Genomic DNA, 26851 nt, shown 5'->3' with positions numbered 1-26851 from the left:
AGAAATAAAATTTTGACAAAATTTTCTATAGAAATAAAATAATTTTGACAAAATTTTCCTTAGAAATAAACTTTTCACCAGATTTTCGATAGAAACAAAAATTAACAAAATTTTCTATAGAAATAAAATTTTGACAAAAGTTCAATATCTTTAAAAATTTAAGTGTCATACTATCAAAGTCCCATGGTGAGTAAGTTCTTCTTTTGTGTAGAAGTAGCAAGCTGAAATCGTTAAAACACTTAAAATTCTACAGATTTACAATCCAAGGGATATTTATAAAGATTTTTTTAATTAGGTAGGTTTTTGGTAAAATTTTCTTCAAATTTTGGTATATTAGTTTTGGCAACCATGGTGACTATCCCCTCTCAGTAATGTCGGTGACATTTCTGAGTGTTTCAATATGAGTTTTGGACCGTCCAAACTAATTCCCGTTCTTACTTGATTTTACGTCACTTACTATTTGTATTCATAATTTTTGTATTTTTTCACCCATTCTCTTACAGATGAAACTTTATAATCGAAATTTTGCTGTTGGCGAACGAATCGAATACATGGGCTGGGTAAATGAGGGTGTAATCAATAATAATATATCATGGCAGAGTTATAAACCACGATTTTTAATACTAAAAGGAACCGAAGTCATGCTATTCGAATCCCCACCGGTAAGTTGAAAAGAAAAACAAAAAACTCCAATTATATGTTAAATCACTTTATCTTAATATCACTATAAGAGGCATGAAACTCATCCCTACTTCGTTGCAATAACAAAACAAACAAAAGAAAAAAGAAAAATGCCATATATTCCAAAAAATGTGGAAAAATATTAAGAGAATGATATGGCAACTCTTGATCGAAAAAAACAAACATTCAGTCGGGTTGCAAATTTAATACCTTGTCCATTTCATTCACATTTTTTCATCATAACTTTTGATTATGTTGGAATAAATTAAATATTTCGCTTTCCTTTTGGAGAAAAAATATTCGAATAAAAGTATCCTGCTGTTGGTTAAAAGGAAAGGTGCAGTATATGAACACGCAATGCTTTTATAGAGGACCACTTTTTATCAGCATACTCTTATTTCATAAATGCTCCAGCATACTCCCCAAGCTATGATAACCTACATACATAAATTTATTGCTATTTAAATCGACATGAATTGATAAGAAAAAGTCATACACTTACTTCATGTATTTTGGGTTGGCAACCTACATTTTAGGACACGCAATTTAAAATAAATATTCGGGACAAATTTCTTCAATATAAGAGATTTTTACGTTAAAAATGTATTAATTTAATTTAGAGCACTCATATTTGAAATTCGCGTCCATTCGTTAAGATCATAAAGTGCGGCTGATACTCTTATTTACTGCAACCAAGTACAGGTTGCAATCATTTCTAAAACTTTCGTCTGGCAGCTGCCCGACTTATTCCAGTAACAGTTGGCGGGAAAATCATCCACAATCGAATTACTTGGGTTGCGGTAACACTTGCCGTTGGCAAGGTATCTTAAAAATTCCTTAACACCGTCGTCTAAATTGTAAGTTAGTCCATACGGGGGATATATTAAACAAAACAAGTATATAAAGGCCGGGCCGAATCTTAAATACCCACCACCATGAATCAAATATTATAGTTTCCTGTGAAAATTTCAGGAGGATTTGATGACAAGCAGATCAGTTCAACCAGTACACTTCCCGAAGATAAATTCAAAGATTTTACCTATGAAGACTAGATCAGATTCTGGATTTATAAGAACAATATTTGTTTGAGTTTTAGAGGAATAATAAACATCGTGTGCAAGTGTGCAAGAAAACGATGAAATTACGCCTTGATTTAAAATCTAACATCTGTAGATTTTTACCCCCATTATTTAATCTGGTAATCATACCAGAAGTAAAATCTGGAAACTATAATTCAGTTTCAAACAATTTTCATTATCAACCTCTTTATGTTCCTAAAATACTTCTATTTAGATTTAAAATTTCATGTAAAATCGGGAGATCGGTCTATTTGGGTGATAAACCAAAACATGGACCAATACACGCCATTTTCGGCTCTCATATTTAAGGTCCTAAAATACCTCTAGATTTCTCATTTCAGGCAAATTAGATAAAAACTACGGATTCTAGAAGCCTAATTTCTTACACACCTATTTATATTCCTAAAAATCTCCAGATTTTCGATTTCAGGCAAAGTGGACAACAATTACGGTTTCTAGAAGCCCAAAAAGTAATATCGGGAAATCGGTCTATCTGATGGCTATATCAAAACATGGACCTATACTCACCATTTTAGCATACCTTTTTATGGTCTTAAAATACTTCTAGATTTACAATTTGATGCAAGTTGGATAAAAACTACGGTTTCTATAGGCCCAAGAATAAAATCTGGAGATCGGTCTATATGGGGGCTATATAAAAACATGGTCCGATACTCATCATTTTCAGCACACGTCTTTAGGGTTTTAAAATACCTCTTGATTTCTAATTTCAGGCAAATTGGATAAAAACTAGAGATTTTAGACGACGAAGAAGTAAAAACTGGAGATCGGTCTATATGGGGGCTATACCAAAACATGGACCGATACTCACCATTTTCGGCCCACCTCTTTATTGTTCTAAAATACCTCTAGATTTCCAATTTCAGGCAAATTGGATAAACACTACGGATTCTATAAGCCCAAGACCCCATATCGGGAGATCGGTCTATATGGGGATATCACCATTTTTAACACACCTCTTTATGGTCCTAAAATACCACTAGATTTCAAATTTCAATCAAATTAGATAATAACTACGGATTCTAGAAGCCCAAGAAATAAATTCGGGAAATCGGTCTATATGGGGGCTATACCTAAACATCAACCGATAGTCACCATTTTTGGCACAACTCCTATATAAGCTAAAATACCTCTAGATTTCCAATTTAAGGCGAATTGGATAGAAACTATCGATTCTAGAATATGGGTGTTATACCAAGACCCCATATCAGGAGATCGGTCTATATGGGGGATATACCAAAACCTGACCGATACTCACCATTTTTAGCACACCTTTTAATGGTCCTAAAATACCTCAAGATTTCAAATTTCAACCAAATTGGATAATAACTACGGATTCTATAAGCCCAAGAAGTAAAATCGGGAGATCGGTCTATATAGGGGCTATACCAAAACATGGACCGATACTCACCACTTTTGGCACACCTTTTTATTGTCATAACATACCTCTAGATTTCAAATTTCAGGCAAATTGGATAAAAACTACGATTTCTATAAGCCCAAGACCCCATATCGGGAGGTCTTAATATGGGGACTATATCAAAACCTGAACTGATATAGCCCACCTTCGAACTTGACCTGCCTGCAGACAAAAGACGAGTTTGTGCAAAATTTCAGCACGATTGCTTCATTATTGAAGACTGTAGCGTGATTACAACAGACAGACAGCCAAGCAGACAGACGGACATGGTTATATCGTCTTAGAATTTCTCCCTGATCAAGAATATATATACTTTATATAGTCGGAAATCGATATTTCGATGTGTTACAAACGGAATGAAAAACTTATTATACCCCCGTCACCATTCTATGGTGGTGGGTGTAAAAAGTTGTATACAAATATACTACACAATTTTACTAAAACATAAAATAAATATGAATGAAATATATTTTCCTAAAATGAAATGGGGAAGTTTGCTTAAATTGAGTTCATAGGTCCATAAGCCGATAAAATTGTTTTGTTCTTATAGTTAAGTGATTCAACTTAAAAATGGGTATCTTTTCATGAAAGAAGGCTAGGGTTAATTCTACAAAATTCTTAAAATTAATTAAATAGTCTTTAAATTTGTGGAGTTTTTGTATGTTGACCACAAACCAAAATAGCGTTAAAAAATAGAAGAGGTTTTTCATTTTATTTTGAAAACGTATACACAGAATAATTTCTACTTAAAGTCGAGTCGGAATTTGGAAACTTAAGTTGTCGTTAGCACGTTTTTAAAGCACTGTGATAGCTCATGAAGAAAAAGCTGAAAAAAACGAATAAATTCAAATTTGACTCGGAATCAATACCAAAATCATTAGTGTACAAAATATTTGGAACCGAACATAGAAATAATTAAAGAAATAAAGTTTTGAATGTGGTATTATTTTTTTAACATCAAAAAAAAAAATCCAATAAAAAAAATCGTAGTGACAGGATCAAAACAAATCTGCTATTTATTAATGGAATGGATTTACATTTACGAAAATTGGACAACAATAGGTTTGTATGGGAAGTTTTCCAATAAAAGTTATTCAGTATAAACTTGCAAGACAGAATGGGTTTTATTCTCTTAATAATATTAGGAGAAGTGTACACGTTCACGAATTTATCATTAATTCAGTTAAAACGAAATATATTGATATTTCTAATGCAGTTCTATGAGACATTGGACTTGTTGATGATTAACCAGCTGATAGTTGCAAGTTTACCGGGAAAAAAGTTTTTACTAGGAAATATAAATGAAGGAATTCCAGTAAAAATTTGTGAGAGTAATCAAAATGTATCGAGTACGCACACAGAGCTAATATGACTTAGATTTTCCTACAGTCTCACAGAAATGGAAGTAAAATGAATACAATTAAAATAATATGCATTTTAGGTGAAATAAAGCATTTAAGTTTGTTAAATTTCAATCAAAAATGTGACTTTTGATACAAAAAAATTTAGCTTTTTTTCTAGCTATTTTTTAACATTTTTTAGCTTTTTTTTGGCTACTTTTTTGGACAAATCTAGCGGTTTTTTGTGAAACAATTCTGGCAACGCTGCTGTCGACAAACGTTCCCCAAACACTTTAATTACATTTGTAACGGTTGATTTGACAACTTTTAGCGATTTTGCCAGCTTTGCGTGCGAGTAGCTCGGATTTTCGCGATGCACGAGCAAAATTTTGATACGCTGCTCTTCTTGCTTGGACGGCATTTTGACAACTGAAGAGTGAATTCCAAAATCAAAATAGGAGCAACATTCTACACACACCTTCAAAATGAAGGATGTTCAGGTTTTTAAATGCAAAATTGAAAGAAATACGTCAAGTTTATATTGACCAAATTTTGACCGTATCACCCTTTAAAACGACCCCCAAATTTGGCTTGCGATAAGCTCTAAGAGAAGCAAATTTCATCCAATCCGGCTGAAATTTGTTACATGGTGCTAGTATGTGGTCTCTAACAACCATGCAAAAATTGGTCCATATCGGTCCACTTTTAGGTATAGCCCCCATATAAATGGACCCCCAAATTTGGCTTGCGATTGCTCTAAGAGAAGCAAATTTCATCCGATCCGGCTGAAATTTAGTACATGGTGTTAGTATATGGTCTCTATCAACCATGCAAAAATTGGTCCATATCGGTCCACTTTTACGTATAGCCCCCATATAAACGGACCCCCAAATTTGGCTTGCGATTGCTCTAAGAGAACCAAATTTCATCCAATCCGGCTGAAATTTGGTACATGGTGTTAGTATATGGTCTCTAACAATCATGCAAAAATTGGTCCATATCGGTCCACTTTTACGTATAGCCCCCATATAAACGGACCCCCAAATTTGGCTTGCGATTGCTCTAAGAGAACCAAATTTCATCCAATCCGGCTGAAATTTGGTACATGGTGTTAGTATATGGTCTCTAACAACCATGCAAAAATTGATCCATATCGGTCCACTTTTACGTACAGCCCCCATATAAACGGACCCCCAAATTTGGTCTGCGATTGCTCTAAGAGAATCAAATTTCATCCGAGTCAACTGAAATTTGGTACATTGTTGTATGTTGTATGGCCGTTAACAACCATGCCTAACTAGGTCCATATCGGTCTATAGTTGTATATAGCCCTCAGATAAATCGACCCCAATCACACAAAAATTGGTCCATATCAAGTTCATAATTCTATATAGCCCCCATATAAACGACCCCCATATTTCAATTCTGGCTCTCTACGTACTGTGCAAAAGTCCATGTCGATTCGTAATTATTTGTAGACTTACCTATACATAACTTTTTTGTCTAATATTAACCACGTATGGACTAACTCACAATTTAGAAAACGATGTTAAGAAGTTTTAAGGTACCACACCCCAAGTAATTCGATTGTGGATGACAGTCTACGAAGTTTCTACGCAATCCATGGTGGAGGGTACATAAGATTCGGCCTGGCCGAACTTACGGCCGTATATACTTGTTTTTTTCTTAAACAACAGAAATAAAATTTCTCATTTTTAGTGAATTTTCTTCAATTTGGCTAAAAGTATTGACTTATTTGTAACATGTTGCAATCAGAAAACTATTTTAATTAAAATTTTCTAAAATAAACCTAAATTTTTTGTCATTGTGGGCTCAATCATTTTTTTTTTTTTAGATAGTATTAGGTTGGAGTTTAGCCGCTAAAATCGCTAAAGTGAAAACTTAATCAGTAGGGAAAAATGCATGAAATTATACGTATTTGTTGCAAATTTTATTATAACTTGATGGGGAAAAGCCCAAAGCAAATTTTCACAAAGTTTGTATTCCTTAAAATGGATTATTAAAGAAAAGTAATCGTGAATAAATGACGTTTTTAGCGGCTAAACTCGAACTTAATACCCACCTTTTGAGCACAAACATTTCAAAACAAAAACCTGCATTTTTAATATAAACAGAAATTAACAGAAATTTTGAATCTTTAGATTAAATAAGCTTCTTACGGCTTATTTTGAAAATTTTACATCTTTAAATTGAAGTTTTTTGAAGTTAAGCAATCACTTTTGCCTTGTGGGCATAATCATCTCAAAACATAGAAACTTTTTCCATTGTACTGAAATATATTTTGCAATTTGAATATTCCCAACTATTTGCAACTGAAATATGCTAAACCCTCACTCTATGGATACAGGCATATTGACACATTATGCATTAATTGCCATCAACCATCATTTACATATCTACGGAAATGGAAAGCATCCATACACATGCATCGTAATATTAAAACATTCCATATGCTAGTTTTGTTCATTTTCATAGGAAATTGCATACCAAATTGCTTTTTCTATTATTTCAATTGGATATTCATGTGGGTGCGAGGTTATGTGCCATTGCACAAGGATATGTAGAAATTCTACACCCGTATGCTACGCATATGTGGTATATTTAAACGTAATAATAGTCATTGGGGATTTCCATTTTAAGGCCTTAGAGAATTTTTATCAAATTGACTGCGTCCAAATTACATTTAGATTAATAAAATTTTGTGCAAATTAATTTTTTTATATGGTTTTCTCAAATTTAATGTAATTCAATTTATCTTTTACTACTAGAGTGGAGCTTTCTTGGATAGATATGGTGAAAAGATATGATTGTTTGAAGTTATAATTGAAAACGAAGGGACGGACTGTATATATAACTAAACGGACGGCTTACATACGGCTAAATTAACTTATTTTTATTGAAAAAAATTTATTTGCTTGTAGTTAAATTTTATTATTTTCATCGAAATTTTCCACAGCTTAATGAAATCTTACTTTTTTTTTAAGTATGTCTCAAAAATTGTATGAACTAAACGTGAGTATAAAGTTCAATGACCGTACACATAAGTTCAATATGAACTAAAGCAAAAGAAGATTTTCGTACGATTCCCAAAAATAGTAAGAATGAACTACTAAATATATGATTAAAATGGTCATGATTTGGCGCCAATGATTTTCTTCTTTACTTTTAGTTAATTTTTTCTTCTATGAGATGATATAATTTCGTGAACTGCAGGTAAAAAGTACAACAGGGCATTAAAATTTCCTGGTTTTAACAACGCTTTGTGGAAATCTCAAAATGTGGAGTAAAATTTAGTTCAATTTTCGTGCGAGGTAGTTTATTCTTCCTAGAAAACAGTTTACTTTTTTTCAGTGTATATAGACTCTCTTAACTACACACAAAAATTATCACCGAAATTTTTTGTATTAAACACTTAATGGAATTTGGAAGCGGATTGAATTAATATGTTACTCGATTCAATTAATTATTTAAGCAAATCCAATTAAACAAATGATTGATATTTGTTACGTTTCCAATTAAAATATCAATTGATTCAATCAATTTGTTAACAAATTCGGAAATAATGTTCAATTAAATACAAACGTGATTGAGTCTGCTATTTCCGTGATTGAAATCAAAAATTTTTTTTGTGTGTCAGACTTTTCTGATAGTCTTATTTACTGCAACTAAGTACAGGTTGCAATCATTTCTAAAACTTTCATTTGGCAGCTGTCCGACTTATTCCAGTAACAGTTGCCTGGAAAATCAAAAATTGCCCTCCAGCATTTAAATATTATATTTGATACAACATAATCAACATATTATTATTGATACAACATAACCGTTATTATTAGGGGAGCCACCGTGGTGCAATGGTTAGCATGCCCGCCTTGTATACACAAGGCCGTGGGTTCGATTCCTGCTTCGACCGAACACCAAAAAATTTTTCAGCAGTGGGTTATCCCACCTCAGTAATGCTGGTGACATTTCTGAGGGTTTCAAAGCTTCTCTAAGGGGTTGCACTGCAATGTGGAACGCCGTACGGACTCGGCTATAAAAAGGAGGTCCCTTGTCATTGAGCTTAACATGGAATCGGGCAGCACTCAGTGATAAGAGAGAAGTACATCAATGTGGCATCACAATGGACGGAATAGTCTAAGTGAGCCTGATACATCGGACTGCCACTTAACCTAACCTAACCTAACCTCATAAGGATCTCCAAATTTTTCTAGATTGCATTTAGCATTTTTTCGAAAAAAAAGTTTATAATTTGTTTTTATTTTTTTTTTTAATTCTTAATCTGTTTTGATCCCTTTTGAAAAAAAGTTAAAAATATGAAAAAAAAAAACGAGTTATAAAAATTTGAATTAAAAGAACTACCTTTGTAGTTAAAATAAAGAACATCATTGGGAGAAAATTTTTGGAAATGCTTTTAACCCATATTAACCCAACGTTCGATTTTTCGAATAATATTTTAATACCTTTTCCTCAAATTTTTTCGTAATGTTTTTCATATTGTAACAAATATTAATGCATTGTAGGTTTAATTTTGAAAAAAAAAAGTGGAAAGCATCTCCCACGTGGAAGTTATGACTACAAATCAAATAAGGAAGGAATAAAGAATTAATCATTGCGACTAATTTTGATCATGTAGTCAGTCAAAAAGTTGAAGAAACAAACACGCGACAAAAATGGGGCAACTATATAACCAGGCCGATTTGTGAACTACAATAAACCCCACCTATTGAAAGAATATAATTTTAGAATGGGTGGCGTCGACCTTAACGACAACGCAGTTCAAAATTACAGCGTTTCCATTATGCACAAAAATGATATTGGCCATTATGGATTTCCATGCTACATTCAGCTTTAGTCAATACTTGGAAACTTCCATTTTTATAAACCGGTATGAAAAAAAAAAACCAATTACACCTCAAAAGGATGTTAGAGTAGATATTGCCTACGCCCTTAGGATGACGGTTGAGGTTGAAGAACATTCTGAATTTCAATACAATCTAGATGACTTTGTTAGCGGACAGCCGGAGAACATTCGCCTAATAAAAGGAGAACATCTCGTTGCGAAAATTGCAGAAAATAAAAAAACGCCAATGCAAGCGCTGTCATAATCCAGATTCTATACCACAAATAAGATAAATAATTAGCTTATATTACATTATTTTCTTTAAATTGAGCTAAAATACAATCAAATTGTGCTAAAAAATCATAATAATGTTTATAACCTGCGCCACACTGTGGAACAGGGTATTATAAGTTAGTGCATATGTTTGCAACACCCAGAAGGAGATGAGATAGACACATGGTGTCTTTGGCAAAAATGTTCAGGGTAGGCTCCTGAGTCGATATAGCCATGTCTGTCTGTCCGTCTGTCCGTGAACACATTTTTCTAATCAAAGTGTAGGTCTCAGTTTTAGTCCAATCGATTTCAAATTTGCCACAAGTATGTGTTTTGGCTCAGAATAGAACCCTATTGATTTTGGAAGAAATCGGTTCAGATTTAGATATAGCTCCCATATATATCTTGCGCCCGATATGGACTAATACGGTCCCAGAAGCCAGAGTTTTACCCCAATTTGGTTGAAATTTTGCACTAGGAGTACAATTAGTAAAGTAGTCAAGTGTGCCAAATTTTATTGAAATCGGTTCAGATTTAGATATAGCTCCCATATCGTTCGCCCGATTTACACTCATATGACCACAGTGGCCAATTGAAATTTAGCACAGGGAGTAGAATTAGCATTGTAGCTATGCGTTGAAATCGGTTCAGATTTAGATATAGCTCCCAAATATATGTTTTTTCTGATTTCGACAAAAATGGTCAGAATACCAACATTTTCTTAAAATTGCTTCAGATTTAAATGTTTCCCATATTTATACCCTTCACTGTGGTACAGGGTATAATAAGTTTGTGCATTTGTATGTAACGCCAAGAAATAGTAGTCATAGACCCATCTTTTAGTATACCGATCGACTTAGAATTAAATTCTGAGTCGATTTAGCGATGTCCGTCTGTCTGTCTGTCCGTCCGTCTGTCTGTATATGTAATTTTGTGCACAAAGTACAGCTCGCAATTTAAGTCCGATCGTCCTCAAATTTGGCATAGGGCCGTTTCTTGGGACAAAGACAATCGCCATTGGTTTTGGAAAAAAATCGGTTCAGATTTAGATATAGCTGCCATATATATTTATTCCCGATGTGGTCATAGTTAGCGTGTTTATCAACCGATTTTCTTGAAATACCGTACATCCAAATATTTTATGAGTCTTGAAAATCTTGCAAAATAACAGCCAAATCGGTTCAGATTTAGATGTAGCTCCCATATATATCTTTCGTCCGATTTAGACTCATATGACCACAGAGGCCAAAGTTTACAACCGATCTTCGTGAAATTTTGCACAGAGGGTAGAATTGACATTCTACCAATGCTTGGTAAATTTGATTGAAATCGGTTCAAATTTAGGTATAGCTCCCATATATATCTTACGTCCGATTTGAACTTATATGGCCACAAAAGCCAGAGTTTTGCCGTGATTTGCTTCAAATTTTGTACAAGGGGTACGTTTAATAGTATCGTTAAGTGTGTCAAATTTTGTTAAAATCGGTTCAGATTTAGATATAGCTCACATATATATTTTTCGCCCGATTTGGACTTATATGGTCTCAAAAGCCCGAGTTTTGCCCTGACTTACTTCAAATTTTGCACAAGCGGTACTTTTAACGATACTATTGTATGTGCTAAATATGGTCAAAATCGACTCAGATTTTGATATAGCTCCCTTATATATCTTTCGTCCGATTTGAACTTATATGGCCTCAAAATCCAGGTTTTTCCCGTGATTTGCTTCAAATTTTGCACAAGGTGTACGTTTAGTAGTATTGGTAATTGTGCCAAATTTGGTTAAAATCGGTTCAGATTTAGATATGGCTCCCATATATATCTTCCGTCCGATTTGCACTCATATGACCAGGGGGGTCAAAGTTATACTCCCATTTACGTCAAATTTTGCATAGATAGCAGAATTATTATTCTAACTATACATGTCAAATTTAGTCAAAATTGGTTCAGATTATATATAGCTCCCATATATACGTACACCAGAGTTGGGGAAATATGGTAGACTGTTACACATTTTAGACCCATTTTCAATGGAAGTTTCCTCCAATTAACTGGATAGCGTTAGCCGATTTAAATTTTAATTCTAGAGATTTTGTAGAAGTAAAAAAACTGTCTCCTATATATAGCTTCCAGCAAATGTGAAGTAGTTGAGATGGTAACACAAATTTTGGCCTACATAGGGGTGTAGGGTATAATATAGTCGACCCCGCCCGACTTTAGACTTTACTTACTTGTTTTTTACTAACATTGTGTTCCACCCTAGTGCATTAGTCGATTTAAATTTTGAGTCTATAGATTTTGTAGAAGTCTATCAAATTCTGTCCAGATGGAGTGATATTTAAATGTATGTATTTGGGACAAACCTTTATATAGCCCCCAACACATTTGACGGATGTGATATGGTATCGAAAATTTAGATCTACAAAGTGGTGCTGGGTATAATATAGTCGACCACGCCCGACTTTAGACTTTCCTTACTTGTTTTATTACATACTTGGTAAAAAATGCTAAATTCTGCTCTAGCATACAAAATTTGGTGAAAAAGTCGGAAAATTTTTTCTCTTGGGCGTTAATATATGTTAGTTGTACCTTTAGAAGAACTTCCAAAATTTTTTGCTGTGATCTTATACAATGTTTTTTTTCCTTGACCAAAAGTCGACTAAACCTTTCAATGAATGTATTTTGTCTTAGAGTTATACGATTTGACTTTAAAATGGGTGTCTTTATATAAATGAACTTAGTTAAATTTGTCCTAAAAAAATTGGAAACAAATTATCAATATTACCGAAATCTTCGATGATTCTTTTGTAATTTGACCATGAAGCCAAAAATGTATTCAGGAGGCCTCTTTCTATACATTATTTTAAAGATGCTATTTACTTGCAAAATCACATAATTTATACATGAAGTTGCGTCTGAATTTGGAAATTTAAATTATGGTTAACACATTTTTAAATGACCCTAATACCACATGATGGAAAGAAGCTGAAAGAAACCAATTCATATTTGTTTTCCAATATCAAGTACGCAAATCTCAACATTCAAAAACATTTGCGTCTTAAAGGCGTCCTTATTGCAATCTTTTGTTTTTTTATTTCGAAATCAATACCAAAATCACTAGCGCATAGACAAAATCTTTGGACCCAGGCAAACTTGTTTTCAGTGCTTTATAGCACTTGCACATCTATAGCTATAGCTTATTGTCCTCCCTGAATCTACATCTAATAAAATGTACAATTTAGTACCTTCCATTATCCCACTGGCTGTGGTTACATGTTTTCACAACTGCTTTTGTACTCGCATGAAGTATTCTAAAATTTAAAATGATTTAAACGATTTTCTTCATAGCTTGAAACTCCTTCAACAGAAACACACAGTAGAATCCTTACTTTCATTCCTCTTGAGCACACAATTTAGGAAATAAAGGGTGATTCTTTTGAGGTTAGGATTTTCATGCATTAGTATTTAACAGATCACGTGGGATTTCAGACATGGTGTCAAAGAGAAAGATGCTCAGTATGCTTTGACATTTCATCACGAATAGCCGAACGATCTGCCACAACGTCGAATTTTCAGTGAATGGGCCCTAGAAAAGTTGGCAGAAAATCCGCTTTTTTATCGACAAATTTTGTTCAGCGATGAGGCTCATTTCTGGTTGAATGGCTACGTAAATAAGCAAAATTGCCGCATTTGGAGTGAAGAGCAACCAGAAGCCGTTCAAGAACTGCCCATGCATCCCGAAAAATGCACTGTTTGGTGTGGTTTGTACGCTGGTGGAATCATTGGACCGTATTTTTTCAAAGATGCTGTTGGACGCAACGTTACGGTGAATGGCGATCGCTATCGTTCGATGCTAACAAACTTTTTGTTGCCAAAAATGGAAGAACTGAACTTGGTTGACATGTGGTTTCAACAAGATGGCGCTACATGCCACACAGCTCGCGATTCTATGGCCATTTTGAGGGAAAACTTCTGAGAACAATTCATCTCAAGAAATGGACCGGTAAGTTGGCCACCAAGATCATGCGATTTGACGCCTTTAGACTATTTTTTGTGGGGCTACGTCAAGTCTAAAGTCTACAGAAATAAGCCAGCAACTATTCCAGCTTTGGAAGACAACATTTCCGAAGAAATTCGGGCTATTCCGGCCGAAATGCTCGAAAAAGTTGCCCAAAATTGGACTTTCCGAATGGACCACCTAAGACGCAGCCGCGGTCAACATTTAAATGAAATTATCTTCAAAAAGTAAATGTCATGGACCAATCTAACGTTTCAAATAAAGAACCGATGAGATTTTGCAAATTTTATGCGTTTTTTTTAAAAAAAAGTTATCAAGCTCTTAACAAATCACCCTTTACTACCACTGTTGTTTTGTTGGTCAATGAAATTTTATTAACCTCACATACAATTGCGTTAACCATACAATTTAACGCAACATCTATTTTTGAGATTACTTTGCCAGATGTGATGTGACATACTCATGTCATTTCAATATGTCTTTAGGCTTTATGGACTTGTTTTAAATGTCAACTAAATGTCTTACAAATGTCTTTTACAATTTTAAGATGTACCGCAATGTTCAGGTAATCAAAATGAATGACATTTCATGAAAACTGCTCAATTGTGATGAAGCCAATAATAAAATTGTTTTCTTGTTAGGCACTTATATGGGAAAATTCGATATAATTGGAGTTCTTTTTATGAAGATGTTAATGTTAATTCTATGTGAGCAAGGAGAAGGTGCCCCTTTCCGACCGGACTACGTACCCCATACTTATTTCATAACTTTCCCCAAGTTCCCTATAAAATCCATGTAATTCAAAGAATTTTAGATTTTTCACTATTCCATAGGGGAATAGTGAACCAGATATGGAGAACATCATGTACACTGCATTTATTAAATCACCTTTCTAATTCCCAACAGTGAGGCGTGGTGCACATAGGCCCCAGGGAATAAACGATATATAGATTTCTACACTGATGGCTCCAAATTGGATGGACAAGTGGGTTTCGGAGTATATTCTAATGAACTGGAACTTCGAATAGCTAAAAAATGATAACCAAATCACTGTAGTGTTTTTCAGGCTGAAATATTAGCAATAAGAGAGAATTGGCTGAGAAGTAATGTTCCAAAAAATGTTGGCATTAATATATACTCGGACAGTCAACCTGTAATAAAATCCTTGGATTCTGTGTTCCTTAACTCGAAAACGGTCATCATAATGTTCCAAAAAATGTTGGCATTAATATATACTCGGACAGTTAACCTGCAATAAAATCCTTTGACTCTGTGTTCTTTAACTCGAAAACGGCCATCGACTGCCGCAAATCTCTCAATGAGATGGCTGGGCAGCACAATATTCACCTAATATGGGTGCCTGGCCATAGGAACATACCGGGGACCTGTGAAGCGGTTGAATTAGCAAGGCTAGGGACTAGCTTACATATTCCAGGGGAACAAGAATCTGTTGGTATGCCTCTGGCTACCTGATAGCTCTTACTGCGTGAGAAGGCTGTTATGATGACAAATGTTCGATGCAAGAATTGCAAGGGTTGTAACGACACCAAGCAAATATGGCCCCGTTTAAACCTAAACCGCACACTCTTGATATCTGATATCACTCCTGATATCTGCTATATCTGATATCACTCCTGATATCTGGTCGCTGCCTGATAGGCTCTCATGATGCGGAGGAAAAGGAATCAATTAAACACCTCTTGTGTGAGTGTCCGGCATTTTGTAAGCGCATTTCAAGGGCACATAAAGGGTGATTCTTTTGAGGTTAGGATTTTCATGCATTAGTATTTGACAGATCACGTGGGATTTCAGACATGGTGTCAAAGAGAAAGATGCTCAGTATGCTTTGACATTTCATCATGAATAGACTTACTAACGAGCAACGCTTGCAAATCATTGAATTTTATTACCAAAATCAGTGGCAGAAAATCCGCTTTTTTATCGACAAATTTTGTTCAGCGATGAGGCTCATTTCTGGTTGAATGGCTACGTAAATAAGCAAAATTGCCGCATTTGGAGTGAAGAGCAACCAGAAGCCGTTCAAGAACTGCCCATGCATCCCGAAAAATGCACTGTTTGGTGTGGTTTGTACGCTGGTGGAATCATTGGACCGTAGTTTTTCAAAGATGCTGTTGGACGCAACGTTACGGTGAATGGCGATCGCTATCGTTCGATGCTAACAAACTTTTTGTTGCCAAAAATGGAAGAACTGAACTTGGTTGACATGTGGTTTCAACAAGATGGCGCTACATGCCACACAGCTCGCGATTCTATGGCCATTTTGAGGGAAAACTTCGGAGAACAATTCATCTCAAGAAATGGACCGGTAAGTTGGCCACCAAGATCATGCGATTTGACGCCTTTAGACTATTTTTTGTGGGGCTACGTCAAGTCTAAAGTCTACAGAAATAAGCCAGCAACTATTCCAGCTTTGGAAGACAACATTTCCGAAGAAATTTGGGCTATTCCGGCCGAAATGCTCGAAAAAGTTGCCCAAAATTGGACTTTCCGAATGGACCACCTAAGACGCAGCCGCGGTCAACATTTAAATGAAATCATCTTCAAAAAGTAAATGTCATGGACCAATCTAACGTTTCAAATAAAGAACCGATGAGATTTTGCAAATTTTATGCGTTTTTTTTTTTTTAAAAAGTTATCAAGCTCTTAACAAATCACCCTTTAGCTTTAGATTACCGGCGGACCTGGAAAACGTTAAGTTAAGCAGTCTGCTAATGTTTTTGGAACAACCTTGTTCGTTAAACAAAATAAAACAAGTTAGGAAAGTCTAAAGTCGTGCGGGGCCGACTATATTATACCCTGCACCACTTTGTAGATCTAAATTTTCGATACCATATCACATCCGTCAAATATGTTGGGGGCTATATATAAAGGTTTGTCCCAAATACATACATTTAAATATCACTCGATCTGGACAGAATTTGATGGACTTCTACGAAATCTATAGACTCAAAATTTAAGTCGGCTAATTCACTAGGGTGGAACACAATGTTAGTAAAAAAAAAAAATATGGGAAACATTTAAATCTGAAGCAATTTTAAGGAAACTTTGCAAAAGTTTATTTATGATTTATCGCTCGATATATATGTATTAGAAGTTTAGGAAAATTAGAGTCATTTTTACAACTTTTCGACTAAGCAGTGGCGATTTTACAAGGAAAATGTCGGTATTTTGACCATTTTTGTCGAAATCAGAAAAACATATATATGGGAGCTATATCTAAATCTGAACCGATTTCAACCAAATTTGGCACACATAGCTACAATGCTAATTCTATTCCCTGTGAAAAATTTCAACTAAATCGGAGCAAAAAATTGGCCTCTGTGGTCATATGAGTTTAAATCGAGCGAAAGCTATATATGGGAGATATATCTAAATCTGAACCGATTTCAATAAAATTTGGCACACTTGACTACACTACTAATTGTACTCCTAGTGCAAAATGTCAACCAAATTGGGGTAAAAATCTGGCTTCTGGGACCGTATTAGTCCATATCGGGCGAAAGATATATATGGGAGCTATATCTAAATCTGAACCGATTTCAATAATATTTGGTACACTTGACTATAGTACTAATTGTTCTTCTTGTGCAAAATTTTAAGCAAATTAGGGTAAAACTCTGGCTTCTGGGGCCATATAAGTCCATATCGGGCGAAATATATATATGGGAGCTATATCTAAATCTGAACCGATTTCTTCCAAAACCAATGGGTTCTATTCCGAGCCAAAACACATACTTGTGCCAAATTTGAAGTCGATTGGACTAAAATTGCGACCTAGACTTTGATTACAAAAATGTGTTCACGGACAGACGGACATGGCTATATCGACTCAGGAGCACACCCTGAACATTTTTGCCAAAGACACCATGTGTCTATCTCGTCTCCTTGTGGGTGTTGCAAACATATGCACTAACTTGCCAGCAAAAAAAGTAATGAAAATGTTCTTTTTGGATCCGGAAGTTGTGCAAAATTGACGCAGAAGCGATGAATTTAACTTGAGCTTGTCATAGGACGGAAGTCCTCCTTTTCACTGAATTTGCATCACTTCCTTAGGTGTTAACCGAATTCAATGTTTTGGATGTAAATTAAAAAATTCTATGATATTTTGTCAAATAAATAATTTTTGTAATTTTTTATAATTTTTAATGGATTCTAACGCCTGTCGGAAACGTTTGACCTCAAATATTTTCAAAAATTCACAATTTTTTCAGATTAGATTTAGCATTTTATTTAACAAAATTTAAATGATTTGCATCATTTTATAAATTCGTACTCTAGTTTTAACATATTTGAAACAAAAAAAGTTAAAATTACCCAGTATGAAAAAACCAAGTTATAAAAAATTGAATTAAAAGAACTTCAAGGGTAGTTAAAATAAAGAACATCATTGGGAGTGTATCTTCTGGAAGTGCTTTTAAAGTTGTGCCTTTGGATGAACTTCCATTTTTTTTTTGCTGGGTTATAATACCATGTTCCACAGTGTGGGGCAGGGTATAATAATCGAGAAGGTTCAGCGGTTAAAACTAAAAATGCCCATATGTAATAGGTACTTTTAGTTAATGCGGTATCACAATGGACTGAATAGTCTAAGTGAGCCTGAAACTTAATCGGGCTGTCACTTTGACCTAACCTAACCTATGGGAATTTTCAACCTTCCCTGAAAAAATCAGGAAAATCACAGATTTTTCTTAAAGTTTAAAAATGCCGGACTGTGGGGGTCCCTTTGGCCAGATATCGAACTTCAATCTTCCCTGAAAATCTCAAGAAAATCGGGGAATTTTTCTTAAATAAAATTAAATAAAGCAAAGAAGATTAGATTTTGCTCTATTCTTCTAAAAAAGAGGCATTCCCGATCAAAAATAAAGTATGGGAATTTGGAGACCACCCTCAACCTTCCATGAAAAAATCAGGAAAATCCCTGATTTTTCTTAAAGTTTCGAAATTCCGGACTATGGGGGTCCCTTTGGCCAGATATCGAACTTCAATCTTCCCTGAAAACTTTCCTTGCTTGATATTTTGAAATTTGATGAAAAACATTATGCTCTTGAAACATGTTTGGAATGATCATATGCCTCCTCTGCTTTCTTGTTTAGCCCTATCATAACAAGAGATGGAGATTGTTTTAGAGTACTATTTACCGATTTAAACTCATAGCTAAATGGGAAAAACATGTCTTTTATATTATTTTATTCTAGTAATGTTAACATCAAAATAAACTTCAATATCCATGTATCGAACTTCAATAGCAATTATGAAAATTTGACAATCCATGACAGCTTTTCAACATTATTTCAAGTTCTTTTTTTGTTTAACTTATAGCACTTATACATTTGAAAAGTTTAATATGTAATCCATTAGATATTTTATGGGTATTGCAAAAGTTCACTTCGAATCACTTGGCTTCCAACAATGCCACTTGAATAAAGATAGCTACCCCATATAAAATTATTATTGTTTTTATTATTATTCCAATAAAATCAAATGTCTATCATACATATCAACACACCTAAATCCGGTAGACTTGACAAGCAGGATTTGGGGTCTACATAAGTATACACATATATGTATGTGTGTGGTAGAATAAAGTGTACCAAGAAAAATTTAAGTGCCTGGAAAAAAGGAAATTTATTTCCGTTAGAGTATATTTCCCAGAAAAAGGGAACTTACTTCATATCAATTTATGTTTTTTATTGATAGAGAATTTCTTATTCACAAAAAACAGATTTCCTTACAATATTGAAAATAGAGTGGTATAGTCACATTAAAAACGTGGTACTTTTTTTTCATAAAAAATCATAAGAAATAATTTCATTTATATCTGACTTTTTTATAGAATTGTGAAATTACGAACTTGACGAGGCAACCCTTTCACGATCAATTTAATTTTTCCGGGCGTAAGACCTTCAAAGGACAATAATCGTGTCAGTGGCTTATATTACTCTACATCCAATTTTGTTGTGTATATATCAAAGGGTAGCTGACTATACGTTTTGCGTTTTTATTATTCAATTGACAAAAATCTATGAAATGTATCAACCGTACTGTCGATCTCCGACCAATGATATTGTTCTGTCACTTTAGTGGGAAATTTTCCACTTGTTTAAGCGTTGATATTGCCACATTTTTGTTGTACCACTAAATGCCATCCTTTTTTTCCACCCTTAGTGTTAGGTTGGGTTAGGTGGCAGCCCGATATTTCATGCTCACTTCAGTCCATTCTGATACCACAGTGGTGAACTTCTCTCTTATAAATGAGTGCTGCCCGATGATTCTATATCAAGCTCAATTATTTTAGGCGATATGGACCAATTTTTGTGTGATTGGCGATCGGCTATATATAACTATAGACCGATATGAACCAATTTTTGCATGGCTGTTAGCTGCCATATACTAGCGCAATATACCAAATTTCAAATTTGCGTGGTCGTTAGATACGATATACTAACACCACGTACCAAATTTCAACAGGATCGATTGAATTTTGCTCCTCCAAGAGGCTCCGCAAGCCAAATCTATGGGTCGGTTTATATGGGGCCTATATAAATATAAAAGTGGTCCCATATGGCCCATTTGCAATAACAGGTTGGCTGTTAAGTACCCGGTCTAACAAAGAAAAACACATTTTTTGTCAAAATTAGTTTTTATTATTCAACATAGTTCCCTTCAAGAGCGATACAACGATTATAACGACCTTCCAATTTTTTGATACCATTTTGGTAGTACTCCTTCGGTTTTGCCTCAAAATAGGCCTCAGTTTCGGCGATCACCTCTTCATTGCAGCCAAATTTTTTCCCTGCGAGCATCCTTTTGAGGTCTGAGAACAAGAAAAAGTCGCTGGGGGCCAGATCTGGTGGGTGGGGAAGCAATTCGAAGCCCAATTCATGAGTTTTTGCCAGCGTTCTCAATGACTTGTGGCACGGTGCGTTGTCTTGATGGAACAACACTTTTTTCTTCTTCATATGGGGCCGTTTTGCCGCGATTTCGATCTTCAAACGCTCCAATAACGCCATATAATAGTCACTGTTGATGGCTTTTCCCTTCTCAAGATAATCTATAAAAATTATTCCATGCGCATCCCAAAGAACAGAGGCCATTACTTTTGAGTCTTTCTACACTTCGGAGACGGTTCACCGGTCGCTGTCCACTCAGCCGACTGTCGATTGGACTCAGGAGTGTAGTGATGGAGCCATGTTTCATCCATTGTAACATTTCGACGGAAAAACTCGGGTGTTAACAGCTGCAAACACCACTCAGAATCATCAACACGTTGTTGTTTGGTCAAATGTGAGCTCGCGCGGCACCCATTTTGCACAGAGCTTCCGCATATCCAAATATTGATGAATGATATGACCAACACGTTCCTTTGATATCTTTAAGGCCTCTGCTATCTCGATCAACAATCATTTTGTGGATTTTTTTATGTTTTCGTCGGTGACCACCTCTTTCGTGCGTCCACTGCGTTCACCGTCCTCCGTGCTCATTTCACCACGCTTGAATTTTGCATACCAATCAATTATTGTTGATTTCCCTGGGGCAGAGTCCGGAAACTCATTATCAAGCCAAGTTTTTGCTTCCACCGTATTTTTCCCTTCGGAAAACAGTATTTTTCAAAACACGAAATTCCTTTTTTCCATTTTTTTCACAATAGCAAAAGTTGCTTCACAAAAGACGCTCTATCTTACAAACTAATTGACTTACAGACGTCAAATTTTGACACGAATCATTTGAAGGTTGGTAATAATATGCATTTAATACTAGCGATGCCATCTATGTGTTAGACCGGGGACTTAGACCTGTTACCATCCGACCTACATCAATAACAACTACTAATGCCAAGTTTCAGTTGATAGCTTGTTTCCGTCGGAAGTTAGAGTGATTTCAACAGACGGACGGACGGACATGCTTAGACTCAGAATTTCACCACGACCCAGAATATAGACTTTATGGGGTCTTAGAGGGTATAAAAATATAAAAAATGGTGGATGGTATAAAAATAAGTTCAGAATCTCGTAGAAAACAATGTCTGTCTTCTTCTGTAGTTCATAATCAATTTTTTCCGAAATTTGGCAACTCGTACTCTCTAAGATGTCAGCTTGTAATAACTTCGTTTTATATGGCAAAGTGCCTAAAGCAAATAATGGCCCTTGACTGCAGATTATCTGATGCCACAGAATAATCTTTTTGTATAACTTTTATAGGAGGTAGGACCTCAAGTCTCCTGAATTATTTCTGTACGCATCTGAGTCGGTGTTAAGGCTTTAGATATTCACTCTTGGAAATATAATATAATCACATAAATATTTCCAAAAACCTAATTCTTCATTAACGTATGATTAGAACTGTTTGATGCGAAGACAAATTGGAATCTCTTCATTGTGCTGCATTTTATTTTCCTGGAATCTTTTTTTCTATAGATTACTTAATATTTCTTGTTATCGTTCTTATATTTACATATTTTCATATGCATACGTATCAATACACATATAAATTAGCGTTTGTTAATGCCGCAAATGTGTCCAATTTATGATGGATATTTAAATATGCCATCAACGATGCCATTTTCACATCAATCAATATTATGATTTAACATAACATAACAAAATTTCACACCCCAAGGTAAACAGAAAATATTTGTGATTGTATAGCAACCATTTACTTTTCATCATATGCTAAGTTTTGTTGTGAAAAAACGATTTTGATGCACATATAACAAAAATGTACATTTATTGACATAATACAGTAAAAACTTTCAAAGTTTGACAACCTGAAAAACGAGCACCTACCAAAAGTGAACAATTTTCATGAGACTTTGGGTATATTTTAACATCAATATTTAGGAGAAAATGGGTGTCCACTTCTGAGAGGTTTCACTGTCATATATCTGGTAGAGACTACACCGAAGTTCTTGACATGCCCAAGATATTTCTATACGTCCAATGATATTATTAGAAACTAATTTGGTGTGAATTGATTTTATTTAATTATGTTATCCAATGTCAAATAACATGATTTAGTTATTCAATAGAATGCAGATTTAAAAATTTTAAATCTTTGACATCTGTTCATTGGTTAGTGAAATACATTTAAATAATGATATCTTCAATTAGTGCAATAGAGCGTATAATTGATGTACAAACACTTAGACATAATACGCAATGTGGGCCATTTCTTTTGTCTGCAAAAATGATCTGGTACTCTATTCACAAAATTAATTGATCCAATTAATTTTTTAATTGAAATGTCTTCAATCACGAAAATGATAGTATCAATCACAGTTTTAACTGAGAATCAAAACATTGCTGATTAAAAAATTAATTGATTTCATTAGCAAATTTCAATTAATTTTTTAATTGATGTCGATTGCAAAATTCACTTAATTTTCTAATTAATAAGTAAGGAAAGTCTAAAGTCGGGCGGGGGCGACTATATTATACCCTGCACCACTTTGTAGATCTAAATTTTCGATACCATCATATCACATCCGTCAAATATGTTGGGGGGCTATATATAAATGTTTGTCCCAAATACATACATTTAAATATCACTCGATCTGGACAGAATTTGATAGACTTCTACAAAATCTATAGACTCAAAATTTACGTTCGCTAATGCACTAGGGTGGAACACAATTTTAGTAAAAAATATTGGAAACATTTAAATCTGAAGCAATTTTAAGGAAACTTCGCAAAAGTTTATTTATGATTTATCGCTCGATATATATATGTATTAGAAGTTTAGGAAAATTAGAGTCATTTTTACAACTTTTCGACTAAGCAGTGGCGATTTAACAAGGAAAATGTTGGTATTTTGACCATTTTTGTCGAAATCAGAAAAACATATATATGGGAGCTATATCTAAATCTGAACCGATTTCAATCAAATTTAGCACACATGACTTTATTACTAATTGTACCCCTAGTGCACAATTTCAACCAAATTGGGCCAAAACTCTGGCTTCTGGGGCCATATAAGTTCATATCGGGCGAAAAATATATATGGACGCTATATATAAATCTGAACCGATTTCAATCAAATTAGTCACACATGACTATACTACCAATTGTACTCATTGTGCAAAATTTCAAGCTAATCGGGATAAAACTCTGGCTTCTGGGTCCATATAAGTGCATATCGGGCGAAAGATATATATGGGAGCTATATCTAAATCTGAATCGATTTCAACCAAATTGGGCACGCATAGCTACAATGCTAAATCTACTCCCTGTGCAAAATTTCAACCAAAGTATGCCAAAACTCTGGCTTTTAGGACCATATTAGTCCATATCGGGCGAAAGATATATATGGGAGCTATATCTAAAACTGAACCGATTTCAATCAAATTTTGCACACTTGACTATAGTACTAATTGTACTCCTTGTGCAAAATTTCAATCAAATTCGGCCAAAAATCTGGCTTCTGGGCCCATATAAGTCCATATCGGGCGAAATATATATATGGGAGCTATATCTAAATCTGAACCGATTTCAATCAAATTTTGCATACTTGACTATATGACCAAGTGTTATGTTTGTACAAAATTTCAAGGAAATTCGGCCAAAAATCTGACTTCTGGGGCCATATTAGTCCACATCGGCGAAAGATATATATGGGAGCTATATCTTAATCTGAACCGATTTCAATAAAATTTTGCACACATGACTATACGACTAAGTGTTATGTTCGTACAAAATTTGAAGCAAATCGGTATAAAACTCTGGCTGCTGCGTCTATATTAGTGCATATCGGACGAAAGATATATATGGGAGCTATATCTAAATCTGAACCGATTTCTTCCAAAATCAATAGGGTTCTATTCTGACCCAAATTAGGAACATGTGCCAAATTTGAAGGCGATTGGACTTAAATTGCGACCTAGACTTTGATCACAAAAATGTGTTCACAGACAGACGGACGGACGGACGGACAGACGGACATAGTTATATCGACTCAGGGACTCACCCTGAGCATTATTGCCAAAGACACCATGTGTCTATCTCGTCTCCTTCTGGGTGTTACAAACATATGCACTAACTTATAATACCCTGTTCCACAGTGTGGCGCAGGGTAGAAAAACGAAACTATTTTAATCGCTATACTAATTTATATTTCAATCACTTTCCATAACTATTTTTAATCTTTTTTAGTTTAATTCAAAAATTTATAGTTTGCAAAAATTTTTAATCAGGAGTTTTGAAAAAAAAATCCATAATTTTTTAACTGTCTTACTCTTCCGAGTTTGATTAGAAAGTTAATTGTATCAATTAATTTTTTCATTGAAAATTTAAAAAATCATTGACTTAATTGTCTTAACGTTTCTAGATTGATTGAATTTTCAACTTCAATCAACTCCCAATTAAAACGTTGATTGAAGTTGAAAATGCATTTTGGTGATATTTTTTCTGTGTAAAACGATGTTTTTTTATGTGTATACAACGTAACGCGTTTCATTTGTTTATGAACTTAATTTTTAAGTCCTGATATTTTTGAATAAAGAATTGTTACTTTTTTGTTTATATGTTTGCTTTATTTATATATTTATATAATTATTTTTTATGAATAAAAGACCGAATTACCTTAATTTTTGAAGTTTTTATTATGTACACACACAAGTATGAGCAATTTTTAATTCGGTTTACGTCGTTTCGATTAACGTCGTAAATTCCGGAACCAATCACGACGTAAATCGAGGGATTATTGTATTTCAAGGATATTTTAACTAAAAGAAAGCTCACAATTTTTGTTTCTTTTTATACCCTTCACCACTACTTGGTACAGGGTATAATAAGGTTGTGCATTTGAATGTAACGCCAAGAATGTGAAGTCTGAGACCCATCGTTTAGTATAGCGATCGTCTTAGAATTAAATTCTGAGTCGATTTAGCGATGTCCGTCTGTCTGTCTGTCTGCATGTGTAATTTTGTGTGCACAGTACAGCTCGAATTTTAAGTCCGATCATCATCAAATTTGGCACAGAGTTTTACTTTGACTCAAAGACAATCGCTATTCATTTTGAAAAAAATCGGTTCAGATTTAGATATAGCTGTCAAATATATTTATCACTGATCTGGTCATAATTAACGTATTTATCAACGTATTTTCTTAAAATTTCGCACAGCCTCGTAAAATATGCAAAATATCAGCCAAATCAGATTTAGGTATAGCTCACTTATTTATATATCTTTCGTTCGATTTGAATTGATTATATGGCCTCAAAAACCAGAGTTTTGCCCTAATTTGCTTCATATTTTGCACTAAGAATACGTTTAATAGTATCGTTATGTGTGCCAATTTTGATTAATCTTCGCCCGATTTACACTCATATGACCACGGAGGCCAAAGTTATACTCCCATTTACGTGGAGATATCGCACGTCTTGGCCAAATAATATATCACAACCCACAATTGGCAACATATCTTGGCAATATCTAACCAATATTCTTGTAAAATTGTCACTGCTAAGTAGCAAAAACTGTAAATAGTGCTCAAATTGTCCCATATTCGAATACATATGTATCGTCCAATAAATTATAAATGTTCTTCTGTACAATTGCATTAAAATTGCTCTAGCTTAACATTTCCCATATTTTTTACTACCATTGTGTTTCATCCCAGAGCGTTAGCCGATTTAAATTTTAATTCTAGAGATTTTGTAGAAGTACCAACAAAATTGTATCCAAATCGGCTAAGATATGAATATTTGTATATGGGTATATAAACCTTCATAATAACTCCCAACAAATTTGAAGGATTTGAGATGTTACCACAAATTTTGGTCTACATAGTGGTGAAGGGTATAATATAGTCGGCCCGCCCGACTTTAGACTTTATTTATTTGTTTAACATTACATTTCAAAGATAAAATATCTCCTTTGAATCTCTTTGAATTAAAAATAAACAAGTAAGGAAAGTCTAAAGTCGGGCGGTGCCGACTATATAATACCCTGCACCACTTTGTAGATCTAAATTTTCGATGCCATATTACATCCGTCAAATGTGTTTGGTGCTATATATAATGGTTTGTACCAAATACATACATTTAAATATCACTCGATTTGGACAGAATTTTATAAACTTTTACAAAATCTATAGACTCAAAATTTAAATTGGCTAATGCACTAGGGTGGAACACAATTTTAGT

At 34.4% G+C, this 26851-nt stretch overlaps 1 protein-coding gene across 1 annotated transcript in view; it reads left to right on the top strand.

Moving 5' to 3' along the window:
- Syn2 (Syntrophin-like 2) overlaps positions 1-26851 on the top strand; it is a 277516-nt gene that overhangs the window by 176278 nt on the left and 74387 nt on the right. The window contains exon 7 of the mRNA XM_075310335.1: positions 504-662. Coding sequence (XP_075166450.1) covers positions 504-662 — 159 coding nt within the window. The remainder of the gene's footprint in view (positions 1-503; positions 663-26851) is intronic.

This window comes from Haematobia irritans, chromosome 5 (assembly GCF_050003625.1).
Source record: "Haematobia irritans isolate KBUSLIRL chromosome 5, ASM5000362v1, whole genome shotgun sequence".
Taxonomy (NCBI): domain Eukaryota; kingdom Metazoa; phylum Arthropoda; class Insecta; order Diptera; family Muscidae; genus Haematobia; species Haematobia irritans.
The sequence above is the reverse complement of the archived record's forward strand: the minus strand, read 5'-3'. Positions and strand labels throughout refer to the sequence as shown.